This window comes from Ranitomeya imitator, chromosome 4 (assembly GCF_032444005.1).
Source record: "Ranitomeya imitator isolate aRanImi1 chromosome 4, aRanImi1.pri, whole genome shotgun sequence".
Taxonomy (NCBI): Eukaryota; Metazoa; Chordata; class Amphibia; order Anura; family Dendrobatidae; genus Ranitomeya; species Ranitomeya imitator.
In genome coordinates, this window is record NC_091285.1 from 19,487,917 (window position 1) to 19,505,281 (window position 17,365).

The 17,365-nt window shown below is 52.7% G+C and overlaps 1 protein-coding gene across 2 annotated transcripts; it reads left to right on the top strand.

The window, feature by feature from the left end:
- Positions 1–9,572: 9,572 nt before the first annotated feature.
- MRPS33 (mitochondrial ribosomal protein S33) lies at positions 9,573–16,983 on the top strand. Of its 2 annotated transcripts, none has more exons than XM_069763236.1 (3): positions 9,573–9,701; positions 15,396–15,640; positions 16,699–16,983. In XM_069763236.1, exons 2-3 carry the CDS (start codon positions 15,426–15,428, stop codon positions 16,805–16,807), a joined length of 324 nt encoding a protein of 107 aa, XP_069619337.1. In that variant the 5' UTR covers positions 9,573–9,701; positions 15,396–15,425; the 3' UTR covers positions 16,808–16,983. The 2 variants fall into 2 exon arrangements, with proteins under 2 accessions (XP_069619337.1, XP_069619338.1); XM_069763237.1 differs by having other exon boundaries at positions 9,700–9,837.
- Positions 16,984–17,365: the final 382 nt, after the last annotated feature.

Below are 17,365 nucleotides of genomic sequence, written 5' to 3' on the forward strand. Positions count from 1 at the left end.
ACAAGAATATAACTACTATAATACTGCCCCTATGTACAAGAATATAACTACTATAATACTGCCCCTATGTACAAGAATATAACTACTATAATACTGCCCCCATGTACAAGAATATAACTACTATAATACTGCTCCTATGTACAAGAATATAACTACTATAATACTGCTCCTATGTACAAGAATATAACTACTATAATACTGCCCCTATGTACAAGAATATAACTACTATAATACTGCCCCCATGTACAAGAATATAACTACTATAATACTGCCCCTATGTACAAGAATATAACTACTATAATACTGCTCCCTATGTACAGGAATATAACTACTATAATACTGCCCCTATGTACAAGAATATAACTACTATAATACTGCTCCTATGTGCAAGAATATAACTATTATAATACTGCTCCTATACACAAGAATATAACTACTATAATACTGCTCCTATGTACAAGAATATAACTACTATAATACTGCCCCTATGTACAAGAATATAACTACTATAATACTGCCCCCTATGTACAAGAATATAACTACTATAATACTGCCCCTATGTACAAGAATATAACTACTATAATACTGCTCCCTATGTACAGGAATATAACTACTATAATACTGCCCCTATGTACAAGAATATAACTACTATAATACTGCTCCTATGTGCAAGAATATAACTATTATAATACTGCTCCTATACACAAGAATATAACTATTATAATACTGCTCCTATACACAAGAATATAACTACTATAATACTGCCCCTATGTACAAGAATATAACTACTATAATACTGCTCCCTATGTACAGGAATATAACTACTATAATACTGCTCCTATGTGCAAGAATATAACTATTATAATACTGCTCCTATACACAAGAATATAACTATTATAATACTGCCCCTATGTACAAGAATATAACTACTATAATACTGCTCCCTATGTACAGGAATATAACTACTATAATACTGCTCCTATGTGCAAGAATATAACTACTATAATACTGCTCCTATGTACAAGAATATAACTACTATAATACTGCTCCTATGTGCAAGAATATAACTATTATAATACTGCTCCTATACACAAGAATATAACTATTATAATACTGCCCCTATGTACAAGAATATAACTACTATAATACTGCTCCCTATGTACAGGAATATAACTACTATAATACTGCTCCTATTTGCAAGAATATAACTACTATAATACTGCTCCTATACACAAGAATATAACTACTATAATACTGCCCCTATGTACAAGAATATAACTACTATAATACTGCTCCTATGTACAAGAATATAACTACTATAATACTGCCCCCTATGTACAAGAATATAACTATTATAATACTGCTCCTATACACAAGAATATAACTACTATAATACTGCTCCTATGTAGAAGAATATAACTACTATAATACTGCTCCTATGTACAAGAATATAACTACTATAATACTGCCCCTATGTAAAGTATATAACTACTATAATACTGCTCCTATGTACAAGAATATAACTACTATAATACTGCCCCTATGTAAAGTATATAACTACTATAATACTGCTCCTATGTACAAGAATATAACTACTATAATACTGCCCCTATGTAAAGTATATAACTACTATAATACTGCTCCTATGTACAAGAATATAACTACTATAATACTGCTCCTATGTAGAAGAATATAACTACTATAATACTGCTCCTATGTACAAGAATATAACTACTATAATACTGCCCCTATGTAAAGTATATAACTACTATAATACTGCTCCTATGTACAAGAATATAACTACTATAATACTGCCCCTATGTACAAGAATATAACTACTATAATACTGCCCCCTATGTACAAGAATATAACTACTATAATACTGCCCCTATGTACAAGAATATAACTACTATAATACTGCCCCTATGTGCAAGAATATAACTACTATAATACTGCCCCCTATGTACAAGAATATAACTACTATAATACTGCCCCTATGTACAAGAATATAACTACTATAATACTGCTCCTATGTACAAGAATATAACTACTATAATACTGCCCCTATGTACAAGAATATAACTACTATAATACTGCCCCTATGTACAAGAATATAACTACTATAATACTGCTCCCTATGTACAAGAATATAACTACTATAATACTGCCCCTATGTAAAGTATATAACTACTATAATACTGCTCCTATGTACAAGAATATAACTACTATAATACTGCCCCTATGTACAAGAATATAACTACTATAATACTGCTCCCATGTACAAGAATATAACTACTATAATACTGCCCCTATGTACAAGAATATAACTACTATAATACTGCCCCTATGTACAAGAATATAACTACTATAATACTGCTCCTATGTACAAGAATATAACTACTATAATACTGCTCCTATGTACAAGAATATAACTACTATAATACTGCTCCTATGTACAAGAATATAACTACTATAATACTGCTCCTATGTACAAGAATATAACTACTATAATACTGCCCCTATGTACAGGAATATAACTACTATAATACTGCCCCTATGTACAAGACTATAACTACTATAATACTGCTCCTATGTACAAGAATATAACTACTATAATACTGCCCCTATGTACAAGACTATAACTACTATAATACTGCTCCTATGTACAAGAATATAACTACTATAATACTGCTCCTATGTACAAGAATATAACTACTATAATACTGCCCCTATGTACAAGAATATAACTACTATAATACTGCCCCTATGTACAAGAATATAACTACTATAATACTGCCCCTATGTACAAGACTATAACTACTATAATACTGCCCCTATGTACAAGAATATAACTACTATAATACTGCCCCTATGTACAAGAATATAACTACTATAATACTGCCCCTATGTACAAGACTATGCCTACAGATATGACTGCAAGTACAATGTGAAAAGTCTCAGCGCTAATACAACATTCACACAGCTTTCCCACAGTCCCAAATGGGAGATGCGGAGTGATAGTACATATCATTATAAAACTCTGCAGATTTTCTGTTCAGGAGTCTGGAAAAGCTGGAGTAATGACTAATATGGTCATGAATGCGGCACCCAGCTTTCCCAGAATCATGAACAGTAATTGATCTCATAATTCCTCTCATTACTAAGGAATATCTATCGTTCTGAAATTTGGGAAAGCTGAATCATAATCTAACATAGTTTTCACCCATCTTTTCTGGATGCCTGAATGGAAAATATAATATAAATATATAATGAAGCGACTAAGCAGATTAGCCACTCAGGGGTCTGAAAAAAGCTGAATAATAACCAACGGAGGCTCATTTACAGGTTTGGCTTGTCACTCAGCTTTCCTAATCGTCCTCATCCGGACTGGAACTGACGGAGTTAATAAATAAAAAACAAAAAGGAGAAGGGGTCGGGATTTTCCACTCGGTAATTGCACGGAAATACACCATTAATAAACAGGTGCATTATTTTTAATGAGCTCCTTGAAAGGTCACTTTATGTAGGGCGCGATGATGATTAATATGCAGGTTAATTTGTAAAGGGGCGAAATGATGGTGATGGGGGAGGGGAAGGCGGCGAGCGGCGGCGTAATCAGAGCTTAGCGCCCGCGCAGTCATTAGTCTACGGGGACAGACATTTAATGACTGGGGGACGAGCACTACGCTCCAGCTCTGCCAGGAGGCCCCCATAGAGCAAAGCCAGGGATGCAGGACATATTGGTCATACTAAAGCAGGGTAGGGGGGAGGTGAAGCTGCAGATGTAGCGGTCAGCTCCGATGCCAATAATTATTTTATAATCTTTCATAAAAAATACGTCTTTCACAAACACTTATCGATTAGGAGATAAGAGCCTGATTACTGGGGGTACCATCGTAGCAATCAGAGAAAAGGGGTAGGAGGGAGAGGAAGCTGCAGATGAAGCAGTCAGCCTTATTGACGGTATTATTTCTTGACCTTCTATAAGAAACGTTTTCTCCAAATCAACATTTATCAATTAGGATATAACAGTCTGATTGCTGGGGGTATCATCATACTAATCAGGGAAAGGGGTAGGAGGGAGAGGAAGCTGCAGATGAAGCAGTCAGCCTTGATGACACTATTATTTTTTGACCTTCTAGAAGAAATAAGTTTTCTGCAAATCAACTCTTATCAGTTAGCTGACAAGTTACTGATTACTGGAGGTCCCCTTGTCGTCATAAGGGAAGTGGATAGGGGGGAGATGAAGCTGCAGATGAAGCAGTCAGCCTTATTGACGGTATTATTTCTTGACCTTCTATAAGAAATGTTGTCTCCAAATCAACATTTATCAATTAGGATATAAGAGCCTGATTGCTGGGGGTATCATCGTACTAATCAGGGAAAGGGGTAGGAGGGAGAGGAAGCTGCAGATGAAGCAGCCAGCCTTGATGACACTATTATTTTTTGACCTTCTAGAAGAAATAAGTTTTCTGCAAATCAACTCTTATCAGTTAGCTGACAAGTTACTGATTACTGGAGGTCCCCTTGACGTCATAAGGGAAGTGGATAGGGGGGAGATGAAGCTGCAGATGTAACAGTCGGCCCCAATGACAGTGGTTACTTTATAATCTTCTATATTGCAGATTCAGCCCAAATCAACACTAATCAATTAGGAGACGAGTGCCTGATCGCTGGGGGCCCACTTGTAGTCATCAGGACAGGGAAGTAGGATAGGAGGGATATGAAGCTGCAGATGTAGCAGTCGGCCCCTATGACTAATTATTTAATAATCTTTTACAATAAATACGTTTTTCATAAATGAACACTCATCAATTAGGAAATAAGACCCTGATTGCTGGGGATACCATCGTAGTAATCAGGAAAAAGGGTAGGAGGGAGATGAAGCTGCAGTGGTAGCAGTCAGCCCTGATAACAGGAATTATTTTTTAATCTTCTATAAGAAATAAGTTTTCTTCAAATCATCTCTTATCAATTAGGTAACAAGTTACTGCTTACTGGAGGTCCCTTTGTCATCATCACAGAAGGGCGCAGGAGGGGGATGAAGCTGCAGATGTAGCAATCAGTCCTGATCACAGTGGTTATTTTATAATCTTCTATCTTAAAGACGTTTTCACAAATCAACACCTATCACGTTCAGGATTCCTTAAAGTCATCAGGGCAGGGCTGAAAGGTAAGGGGGGAGATGAAAGTGCAGATGTAGCAGATAGGCTCCATGACAGTGATTATTTTTTAATGTTCAATAATATATAGGGTTTTCCAAAATCAACACTACATCACCGCTGTGACCCCCGAACATTACATCACCGCTCTGACCCCCGAACATTACTTCACCGCTGTGACCCCCGAACACTACATCACCGCTGTGACCCCGAACACTACATCACCGCTGTGACCCCGAACACTACATCACCACTGTGACCCCCGAACACTACATCACCGCTGTGACCCCCGAACATTACATCACCGCTGTGACCCCCGAACACTACATCACCGCTGTGACCCCCGAACATTACATCACCGCTGTGACCCCCGAACATTACATCACCGCTGTGACCCCCGAACATTACATCACCGCTCTGACCCCCGAACATTACATCACCGCTGTGACCCCCGAACACTACATCACCGCTGTGACCCCCGAACATTACATCACCGCTGTGACCCCCGAACATTACATCACCGCTGTGACCCCGAACATTACATCACCGCTGTGACCCCCGAACATTACATCACCGCTGTGACCCCCGAACACTACATCACCACTGTGACCCCCGAACATTACATCACCGCTGTGACCCCGAACACTACATCACCGCTGTGACCCCCGAACATTACATCACCGCTGTGACCCCGAACACTACATCACCGCTGTGACCCCCGAACACTACATCACCACTGTGACCCCCGAACATTACATCACCGCTGTGACCCCCGAACATTACATCACCGCTGTGACCCCGAACACTACATCACCGCTGTGACCCCCGAACACTACATCACCGCTGTGACCCCCGAACACTACATCACCGCTGTGACCCCCGAACACTACATCACCGCTGTGACCCCGAACACTACATCACCGCTGTGACCCCCGAACATTACATCACCGCTGTGACCCCCGAACATTACATCACCGCTGTGACCCCCGAACACTACATCACCGCTGTGACCCCCGAACATTACATCACCGCTGTGACCCCCGAACATTACATCACCGCTGTGACCCCCGAACATTACATCACCGCTGTGACCCCCGAACACTACATCACCGCTGTGACCCCCGAACACTACATCACCGCTGTGACCCCCGAACATTACATCACCGCTGTGACCCCGAACACTACATCACCGCTGTGACCCCCGAACATTACATCACCGCTGTGACCCCGAACACTACATCACCGCTGTGACCCCCGAACATTACATCACCGCTGTGACCCCCGAACACTACATCACCGCTGTGACCCCCGAACATTACATCACCGCTGTGACCCCGAACACTACATCACCGCTGTGACCCCCGAACACTACATCACCGCTGTGACCCCCGAACATTACATCACCGCTGTGACCCCGAACATTACATCACCGCTGTGACCCCCGAACATTACATCACCGCTGTGACCCCCGAACACTACATCACCGCTGTGACCCCCGAACATTACATCACCGCTGTGACCCCCGAACACTACATCACCGCTGTGACCCCCGAACATTACATCACCGCTGTGACCCCCGAACATTACATCACCGCTGTGACCCCCGAACATTACATCACCACTGTGACCCCCGAACACTACATCACCGCTGTGACCCCCGAACATTACATCACCGCTGTGACCCCCGAACATTACATCACCGCTGTGACCCCCGAACACTACATCACCGCTGTGACCCCCGAACATTACATCACCGCTGTGACCCCCGAACATTACATCACCGCTGTGACCCCCGAACACTACATCACCGCTGTGACCCCGAACATTACATCACCGCTGTGACCCCGAACATTACATCACCGCTGTGACCCCCGAACATTACTTCACCGCTGTGACCCCCGAACACTACATCACCGCTGTGACCCCGAACACTACATCACCGCTGTGACCCCCGAACATTACATCACCGCTGTGACCTCCGAACATTACATCACCGCTGTGACCCCGAACACTACATCACCGCTGTGACCCCCGAACACTACATCACCGCTGTGACCCCGAACACTACATCACCGCTGTGACCCCCGAACACTACATCACCGCTGTGACCCCCGAACATTACATCACCGCTGTGACCCCCGAACATTACATCACCGCTGTGACCCCCGAACACTACATCACCGCTGTGACCCCCGAACACTACATCACCGCTGTGACCCCCGAACACTACATCACCGCTGTGACCCCCGAACATTACATCACCGCTGTGACCCCCGAACACTACATCACCGCTGTGACCCCCGAACACTACATCACCGCTGTGACCCCCGAACACTACATCACCGCTGTGACCCCCGAACATTACATCACCGCTGTGACCCCCGAACATTACATCACCGCTGTGACCCCCGAACACTACATCACCGCTGTGACCCCCGAACACTACTTCACCGCTGTGACCCCCGAACACTACATCACCGCTGTGACCCCGAACACTACATCACCGCTGTGACCCCCGAACATTACATCACCGCTGTGACCCCCGAACATTACATCACCGCTGTGACCCCGAACACTACATCACCGCTGTGACCCCCGAACATTACATCACCGCTGTGACCTCCGAACATTACATCACCGCTGTGACCCCGAACACTACATCACCGCTGTGACCCCCGAACATTACATCACCGCTGTGACCTCCGAACATTACATCACCGCTGTGACCCCGAACACTACATCACCACTGTGACCCCCGAACACTACATCACCGCTGTGACCCCGAACATTACATCACCGCTGTGACCCCGAACACTACATCACCGCTGTGACCCCCGAACATTACATCACCGCTGTGACCCCCGAACACTACATCACCGCTGTGACCCCCGAACATTACATCACCGCTGTGACCCCCGAACATTACATCACCGCTGTGACCCCGAACACTACATCACCGCTGTGACCCCCGAACATTACATCACCGCTGTGACCTCCGAACATTACATCACCGCTGTGACCCCGAACACTACATCACCGCTGTGACCCCCGAACATTACATCACCGCTGTGACCTCCGAACATTACATCACCGCTGTGACCCCGAACACTACATCACCACTGTGACCCCCGAACACTACATCACCGCTGTGACCCCGAACATTACATCACCGCTGTGACCCCGAACACTACATCACCGCTGTGACCCCCGAACATTACATCACCGCTGTGACCCCCGAACACTACATCACCGCTGTGACCCCCGAACATTACATCACCGCTGTGACCCCCGAACATTACATCACCGCTGTGACCCCCGAACATTACATCACCGCTGTGACCCCCGAACACTACATCACCGCTGTGACCCCCGAACACTACATCACCGCTGTGACCCCCGAACACTACATCACCGCTGTGACCCCCGAACACTACATCACCGCTGTGACCCCCGAACATTACATCACCGCTGTGACCCCCGAACACTACATCACCGCTGTGACCCCCGAACATTACATCACCACTGTGACCCCCGAACATTACATCACCGCTGTGACCCCCGAACATTACATCACCGCTGTGACCCCCGAACACTACATCACCGCTGTGACCCCAGAACATTACATCACCACTGTGACCCCCGAACATTACATCACCGCTGTGACCCCCGAACATTACATCACCGCTGTGACCCCCGAACATTACATCACCGCTGTGACCCCCGAACATTACATCACCGCTGTGACCCCCGAACATTACATCACCGCTGTGACCCCCGAACACTACATCACCGCTGTGACCCCCGAACACTACATCACCGCTGTGACCCCCGAACATTACATCACCGCTGTGACCCCCGAACATTACATCACCGCTGTGACCCCCGAACATTACATCACCGCTGTGACCCCCGAACATTACATCACCGCTGTGACCTCCGAACATTACATCACCGCTGTGACCCCCGAACACTACATCACCGCTGTGACCCCGAACACTACATCACCGCTGTGACCCCGAACACTACATCACCGCTGTGACCCCCGAACACTACATCACCGCTGTGACCCCCGAACACTACATCACCGCTGTGACCCCGAACACTACATCACCGCTGTGACCCCCGAACATTACATCACCGCTGTGACCCCCGAACACTACATCACCGCTGTGACCCCCGAACATTACATCACCGCTGTGACCCCCGAACACTACATCACCGCTGTGACCCAATCACAGCCGAGCTCTCATTTTTTTTCAGCCTCTTTGGTAAATGAAAGCAGTGACCTTATTGGCTGCTATTAAATTCTCCTCTCCCCTCATATCGTCTCGCTCCCTATCCTACATGGTCTACACAGAGCTGATCACGTGACCGTATACGCCGACGTCACCTGTGAAGTAGCGCGCCATCGTTAGGAGAAGCCGTTGCCGGGCAACCGTAAAAATAGACAGACGCGCGCAGGCGCGCTGCTGAAATCCGGCCTGCAAACCACTTCCGGGTCAGACAGACTGCATGTGAGGCTGTGGAGAGGTCACCCGGGTAAGAAGGGGTCGCTGGGCGATATTTAACCCCTGATTTGCTGGCGTGCATGAGAGATGAATGCGGGCGCCGGGCAGTAATAAGTGCAGGTCCTGATGAGCGGAGGAGTGTGCGGCGCCGACATTTATAAGCTGAGGTGATTATGTGATGTGTATGGAGCTGGGATAGAAGAATCTTGTCGCCCGTCACATGACCACACACCGGACTCCGGGCCGCCCGTCACATGACCACACACCGGACTCCGGGCCGCCCGTCACCTCACACCGGACTCCGGGCCGCCCGTCACCTCACACCGGACTCCGGGCCGCCCGTCACCTGACACCGGACTCCGGGCCGCCCGTCACCTCACACCGGACTCCGGGCCGCCCGTCACCTGACCACACACCGGACTCCGGGCCGCCCGTCACCTGACCACACACCGGACTCCGGACCGCCCGTCACCACACACCGGACTCCGGACCGCCCGTCACCTCACACCGGACTCCGGGCCGCCCGTCACATGACCACACACCGGACTCCGGGCCGCCCGTCACCTGACCACACACCGGACTCCGGACCGCCCGTCACCACACACCGGACTCCGGACCGCCCGTCACCTCACACCGGACTCCGGGCCGCCCGTCACCTCACACCGGACTCCGGGCCGCCCGTCACCTCACACCGGACTCCGGGCCGCCCGTCACCTGACCACACACCGGACTCCGGACCGCCCGTCACCTCACACCGGACTCCGGGCCGCCCGTCACCTCACACCGGACTCCGGGCCGCCCGTCACCTCACACCGGACTCCGGGCCGCCCGTCACATGACCACACACCGGACTCCGGGCCGCCCGTCACATGACCACACACCGGACTCCGGGCCGCCCGTCACCTGACCACACACCGGACTCCGGACCGCCCGTCACCACACACCGGACTCCGGACCGCCCGTCACCTCACACCGGACTCCGGGCCGCCCGTCACATGACCACACACCGGACTCCGGACCGCCCGTCACCACACACCGGACTCCGGACCGCCCGTCACCTCACACCGGACTCCGGGCCGCCCGTCACCTCACACCGGACTCCGGGCCGCCCGTCACCTCACACCGGACTCCGGGCCGCCCGTCACCTGACCACACACCGGACTCCGGACCGCCCGTCACCTCACACCGGACTCCGGGCCGCCCGTCACCTCACACCGGACTCCGGGCCGCCCGTCACCTCACACCGGACTCCGGGCCGCCCGTCACATGACCACACACCGGACTCCGGGCCGCCCGTCACATGACCACACACCGGACTCCGGGCCGCCCGTCACCTGACCACACACCGGACTCCGGACCGCCCGTCACCACACACCGGACTCCGGACCGCCCGTCACCTCACACCGGACTCCGGGCCGCCCGTCACATGACCACACACCGGACTCCGGACCGCCCGTCACCACACACCGGACTCCGGACCGCCCGTCACCTCACACCGGACTCCGGGCCGCCCGTCACATGACCACACACCGGACTCCGGACCGCCCGTCACCACACACCGGACTCCGGACCGCCCGTCACCTCACACCGGACTCCGGGCCGCCCGTCACATGACCACACACCGGACTCCGGACCGCCCGTCACCACACACCGGACTCCGGACCGCCCGTCACCTCACACCGGACTCCGGACCGCCCGTCACCTCACACCGGACTCCGGGCCGCCCGTCACATGACCACACACCGGACTCCGGACCGCCCGTCACCACACACCGGACTCCGGGCCGCCCGTCACATGACCACACACCGGACTCCGAGCCGCCCGTCACCAGACCACACACCGGACTCTGGGCCGCCCGTCACATGACCACACACCGGACTCCGGGCCGCCCGTCACATGACCACACACCGGACTCCGGGCCGCCCGTCACCTCACACCGGACTCCGGGCCGCCCGTCACCTGACCACACACCGGACTCCGGGCCGCCCGTCACCTCACACCGGACTCCGGGCCGCCCGTCACCTCACACCGGACTCCGGGCCGCCCGTCACCTCACACCGGACTCCGGGCCGCCCGTCACCTCACACCGGACTCCGGGCCGCCCGTCACCTCACACCGGACTCCGGGCCGCCCGTCACCTCACACCGGACTCCGGGCCGCCCGTCACCTCGCACCGGACTCCGGGCCGCCCGTCACCTCGCACCGGACTCCGGGCCGCCCGTCACCTCGCACCGGACTCCGGGCCGCCCGTCACCTCGCACCGGACTCCGGGCCGCCCGTCACCTGACCACACACCGGACTCCGGGCCGCCCGTCACCTGACCACACACCGGACTCCGGGCCGCCCGTCACCTGACCACACACCGGACTCCGGGCCGCCCGTCACCTGACCACACACCGGACTCCGGGCCGCCCGTCACCTGACCACACACCGGACTCCGGGCCGCCCGTCACCTGACCACACACCGGACTCCGGGCCGCCCGTCACCTGACCACACACCGGACTCCGGGCCGCCCGTCACCTGACCACACACCGGACTCCGGGCCGCCCGTCACCTGACCACACACCGGACTCCGGGCCGCCCGTCACCTGACCACACACCGGACTCCGGGCCGCCCGTCACCTGACCACACACCGGACTCCGGGCCGCCCGTCACCTGACCACACACCGGACTCCGGGCCGCCCGTCACCTGACCACACACCGGACTCCGGGCCGCCCGTCACCTGACCACACACCGGACTCCGGGCCGCCCGTCACCTGACCACACACCGGACTCCGGGCCGCCCGTCACCTGACCACACACCGGACTCCGGGCCGCCCGTCACCTGACCACACACCGGACTCCGGGCCGCCCGTCACCTGACCACACACCGGACTCCGGGCCGCCCGTCACCTGACCACACACCGGACTCCGGGCCGCCCGTCACCTGACCACACACCGGACTCCGGGCCGCCCGTCACCTGACCACACACCGGACTCCGGGCCGCCCGTCACCTGACCACACACCGGACTCCGGGCCGCCCGTCACCTGACCACACACCGGACTCCGGGCCGCCCGTCACCTGACCACACACCGGACTCCGGGCCGCCCGTCACCTGACCACACACCGGACTCCGGGCCGCCCGTCACCTGACCACACACCGGACTCCGGGCCGCCCGTCACCTGACCACACACCGGACTCCGGGCCGCCCGTCACCTGACCACACACCGGACTCCGGGCCGCCCGTCACCTGACCACACACCGGACTCCGGGCCGCCCGTCACCTGACCACACACCGGACTCCGGGCCGCCCGTCACCTGACCACACACCGGACTCCGGGCCGCCCGTCACCTGACCACACACCGGACTCCGGGCCGCCCGTCACCTGACCACACACCGGACTCCGGGCCGCCCGTCACCTGACCACACACCGGACTCCGGGCCGCCCGTCACCTGACCACACACCGGACTCCGGGCCGCCCGTCACCTGACCACACACCGGACTCCGGGCCGCCCGTCACCTGACCACACACCGGACTCCGGGCCGCCCGTCACCTGACCACACACCGGACTCCGGGCCGCCCGTCACCTGACCACACACCGGACTCCGGGCCGCCCGTCACCTGACCACACACCGGACTCCGGGCCGCCCGTCACCTGACCACACACCGGACTCCGGGCCGCCCGTCACCTGACCACACACCGGACTCCGGGCCGCCCGTCACCTGACCACACACCGGACTCCGGGCCGCCCGTCACATGATTACCCTCCTGACTGCCCATTGTGTGATCACTTCTATGACATCTGGTCTCCAGGAAAGGAAGGAATCGGCATTTAATTAAATCACAGCTTAAAAATGCAGCAAGAGCCCAAATCCAAACCTATCACCGACTATCAAGATACTACAAGCACAAAGAAGCATGCCCACCGGTAGTGAGAACACCGGCTGACATGTGCGACTAGTGATGAGTAGCGTGAATGTTTCCTAGTGTCCTCCTGGCTGGATGTCTTAGTAATGCTGAGGAGGTGCCCTGGTAAAGACAGAAACATGGGCCTCTATTAATATTGAAGAAGGAATCGGGCATATTGACCATCATCATGGCCGATCCCTCAGCACCTCCGTACACATTCAGGCCCCTCTCAGGGGTGGTCTCCTACAGAGAACCCCCGTCCCTCTGCCTATAATGTCCCATACAGGGATCCCAGATCATGGCCGCTCCGCAGCAGCCATTATCGTGCTCGTTCCCGGCCCTCATTCCTATACGAGGCGGTTTTCTGGCCCTGCCCTTCACTATGTAACGGTAATAGTCTGTGATTGTGTCTATAAAGACCTCGTGCGGTAATAAATGTCAGTCCGGCTTATTATTGAGGTGACGGGAATGTCTGTAAATCCTGTCCTGGGCGGCGCCTGCTCCCTCCTCACAGCCATCATGGCCGTTTCGTATCGTAATAGTGCTGACCTGAAGAATTGCACTGTCAGGTCATTTTTACAGAGCAATGAACTCCGTAAAAACAATGGCGGAATTGTATTTTTTTTTTTCACCATTTCACCCAACTTTTTTTTTCCTCATTTTTTCGTACATTATATGGTAAAGTGAATGATGTCATTCAAAATTACGACTCATCCCACAAACAAATTAGACGTCATACGGCGATGTGGCTAGAAAAGGGAAAAAGTTATTGGTCTTGGTTGTTGGTTATACAAGGGATGGCCTGTTAGACAGGTGATGGGCAAGTAATGGCCGGCTATGCAGGTGATAGTTGGCTGTACAGGTGATGACAGGTTGTACAGGTGATGGGCGGGTGATAGCTGGCTGTACAGGTGACGGCTGGTTGTACAGGTGATGAGCAAGTAATGGCCAGCTATGCAGGTGGTGTGCAGGTGATAGCTGGCTGTACAGGTGATGGGCAGGTAATGACCGGCTATGCAGGTGATGGCCGTCTGTACGGGTGATGTGCAGATGATAGTTGGCTGCACAGGTGATGGCCGGCTGTACAGGTGATGGGCAGGTGATGGCCGGCTGTACAGGTGATGGTGGGCTGTACAGGTTATGGCCAGTTGGACAGGTGATGGCTGGCTGTACAGGTTATGGCTTGTTGGGTAGGTGATGGCCAGTTGGGCAACTGATGGCCGGCTGTACAGGTCATGGCCAGTTGATGGCTGGCTGTACAGGTTATGGCTTGTTGGGCAGGTGATGGCCAGTTGGGCAACTGATGGCCGGCTGTACAGGTGATGGCCAGGTCATGGCCAGTTGGACAAGTGATGGCTGGCTGTATAGGTGATGGACAGATGATGGACGATTGTGGGATTATTTGCAGTCCCCGCTTTGTTTTTTCAGTGTTTGGCATTCTTTTTTGTTACCAGTGACTCCAGCCATGCTGCTTTGTCTGGTGTTAGGTTTTCTGTAAATGCCTCTTGTATCATGCTTGGACCAGGCAGCCCCCTCATTAAGCTTTTCGGCAGGGGTTCTGGTGGTCAGACCCCCATTGTTCATACGCTGATGAGTAATCTGACTCCTGTTTCTGGGATTAGTTGTGCCTGACAACCTGTCCATGGTTGTCAGACATTGTATCCTGACTAACCAGACTGACGCACATGACCAAGTTATCCAGAAACATAAACCAGGACAATGTCGAGAAGGGGTAAAGCGGCCGATTCCCAAAAATCCCTCATATACGTTATTCCTAAGGGCGCCCAGTAACGCCGAACCAATGGTTGTTTGTTCTCTGTTGTGCAGGGCGATACCTCCAAGCCGCCCCCCACCGCCATGTCTTCCCTGTCGAGTTACGCCATCCGCATGTCCCGTCTCAGCGCCAGAATCTTCGGAGAGGTGGTGCGGCCGACGAATACCTACTCCATGAAGGTGGTGAAACTCCTGAGCGAGCAGCCCCGGGCGAAACGGAAAGAGGTTTACGAGTGGTACCCGGCCCACCACGTCTACACGCCGCTCATGCGCAATCTGAGATTTCTCGGCCTTTACAGGTAAACTCCTCGTGGCCTCCCCGTCACACAAAGCCGTCCTCGATTAGAAGAACTGTCTTTGTTGCCCATAGCAACCAATCAGAGCTTAGCTTTCATTTCGTAAACGGCTCTGGTAAGATGAAAGCTGCGCTGTGATTGGTTGATATGGGAAGCCAAGACCGGTTTTCCTCTAGACAGGTTTCATGCGTTTGTCAAGTTTTTGTGAACAGCACAACAATTTTACAGCCATTTCCTGGAACCTTTGTCATTTTTTGGGGGGATTGTTTTAATTTGATGATTTGTTTTCCACGTCTTTTTTTTTTTTTTTTAATAAATGGATGTATTTTTGGCTAATAATCAGTTTTTCAGTAGGGTTTCATTAACAATATATAGAAAAATTGTCCCTAGAGGTGAAAAATGGCGCTCGTAAGAAGTGGAAAAGTGGGTGAGATTTTACTAATCCTATCTATACGCTACGGATGGCACTCTGATGTACAGGAGCACGCCGCCGCAGGCCCTGTGTCCGGGAGGGCGCCGCCGCCGCAGGCCCTGTGTCCGGGAGGGCGCCGCAGGCCCTGTGTCCGGGAGGGCGCCGCAGGCCCTGTGTCCGGGAGGGCGCCGCAGGCCCTGTGTCCGGGAGGGCGCCGCAGGCCCTGTGTCCGGGAGGGCGCCGCAGGCCCTGTGTCCGGGAGGGCGCCGCAGGCCCTGTGTCCGGGAGGGCGCCGCAGGCCCTGTGTCCGGGAGGGCGCCGCCGCCGCCGCAGGCCCTGTGTCCGGGAGGGCGCCGCCGCAGGCCCTGTGTCCGGGAGGGCGCCGCCGCCGCAGGCCCTGTGTCCGGGAGGGCGCCGCCGCCGCCGCAGGCCCTGTGTCCGGGAGGGCGCCGCCGCCGCCGCAGGCCCTGTGTCCGGGAGGGCGCCGCCGCAGGCCCTGTGTCCGGGAGGGCGCCGCCGCAGGCCCTGTGTCCGGGAGGGCGCCGCCGCCGCCGCAGGCCCTGTGTCTGAGAGCGCACACTCTCCTGCACTGCTCCTGTTGATTGACAGGAGTGACGTCCTGTGTACAATAACTTGTTGTCCTTTGTAGGGATGAACACGAGGACTTTAAAGAAGAAATGAAGCGTCTGCGGAGACTGCGGGGTAAAGGACCACCAAAGAAGGGGGAAGGCAAGAGAGCGAAGAAGAAGGCTGCGTAGCCTGCGCAGTGCTAAGACGCTGCAGTCACGTAAAGGGACGGTATTTGCAGTGGGGCCCTGCTGCCCTGAGGACATGAAGTCTGTATGTGGAGGAGACATTGGTGCAATGTATGAAAGTCACTTATATGGATTCCATGTGGAATAAAGCTATCCTCCATATATAAAGGTGCCGATCACATTGAGTCTTTGCATTTTCATTTGCACACAATTATCTGACACACTACTCCTATCAGACAAAGGGGTGGGGCTTATGGAAATGTGCTGAGTGACGGATGCGAACGGTGGGACAGAGGTGTGACTTATGTTGGCTTTCACTGGGGGTCCTGCCACTTGTAAAAATTACTTAGCTAAGTACACAGATGCAATACTGTACGTACATTGTGGTTGCGCTTGGTACTGTACCCATGTACCAGTCTTTCTGCAGATCCCGAGGGTCCCGAGATCAGACCCCTACAAAACCATTATCCACAACAAATAACAGTAAGGCTTCTTTCACACTTGCGTCGGTACGGGTACGTCTCTAAGCGTCGGCACGATGTACAGACGCACGTTGTGAAA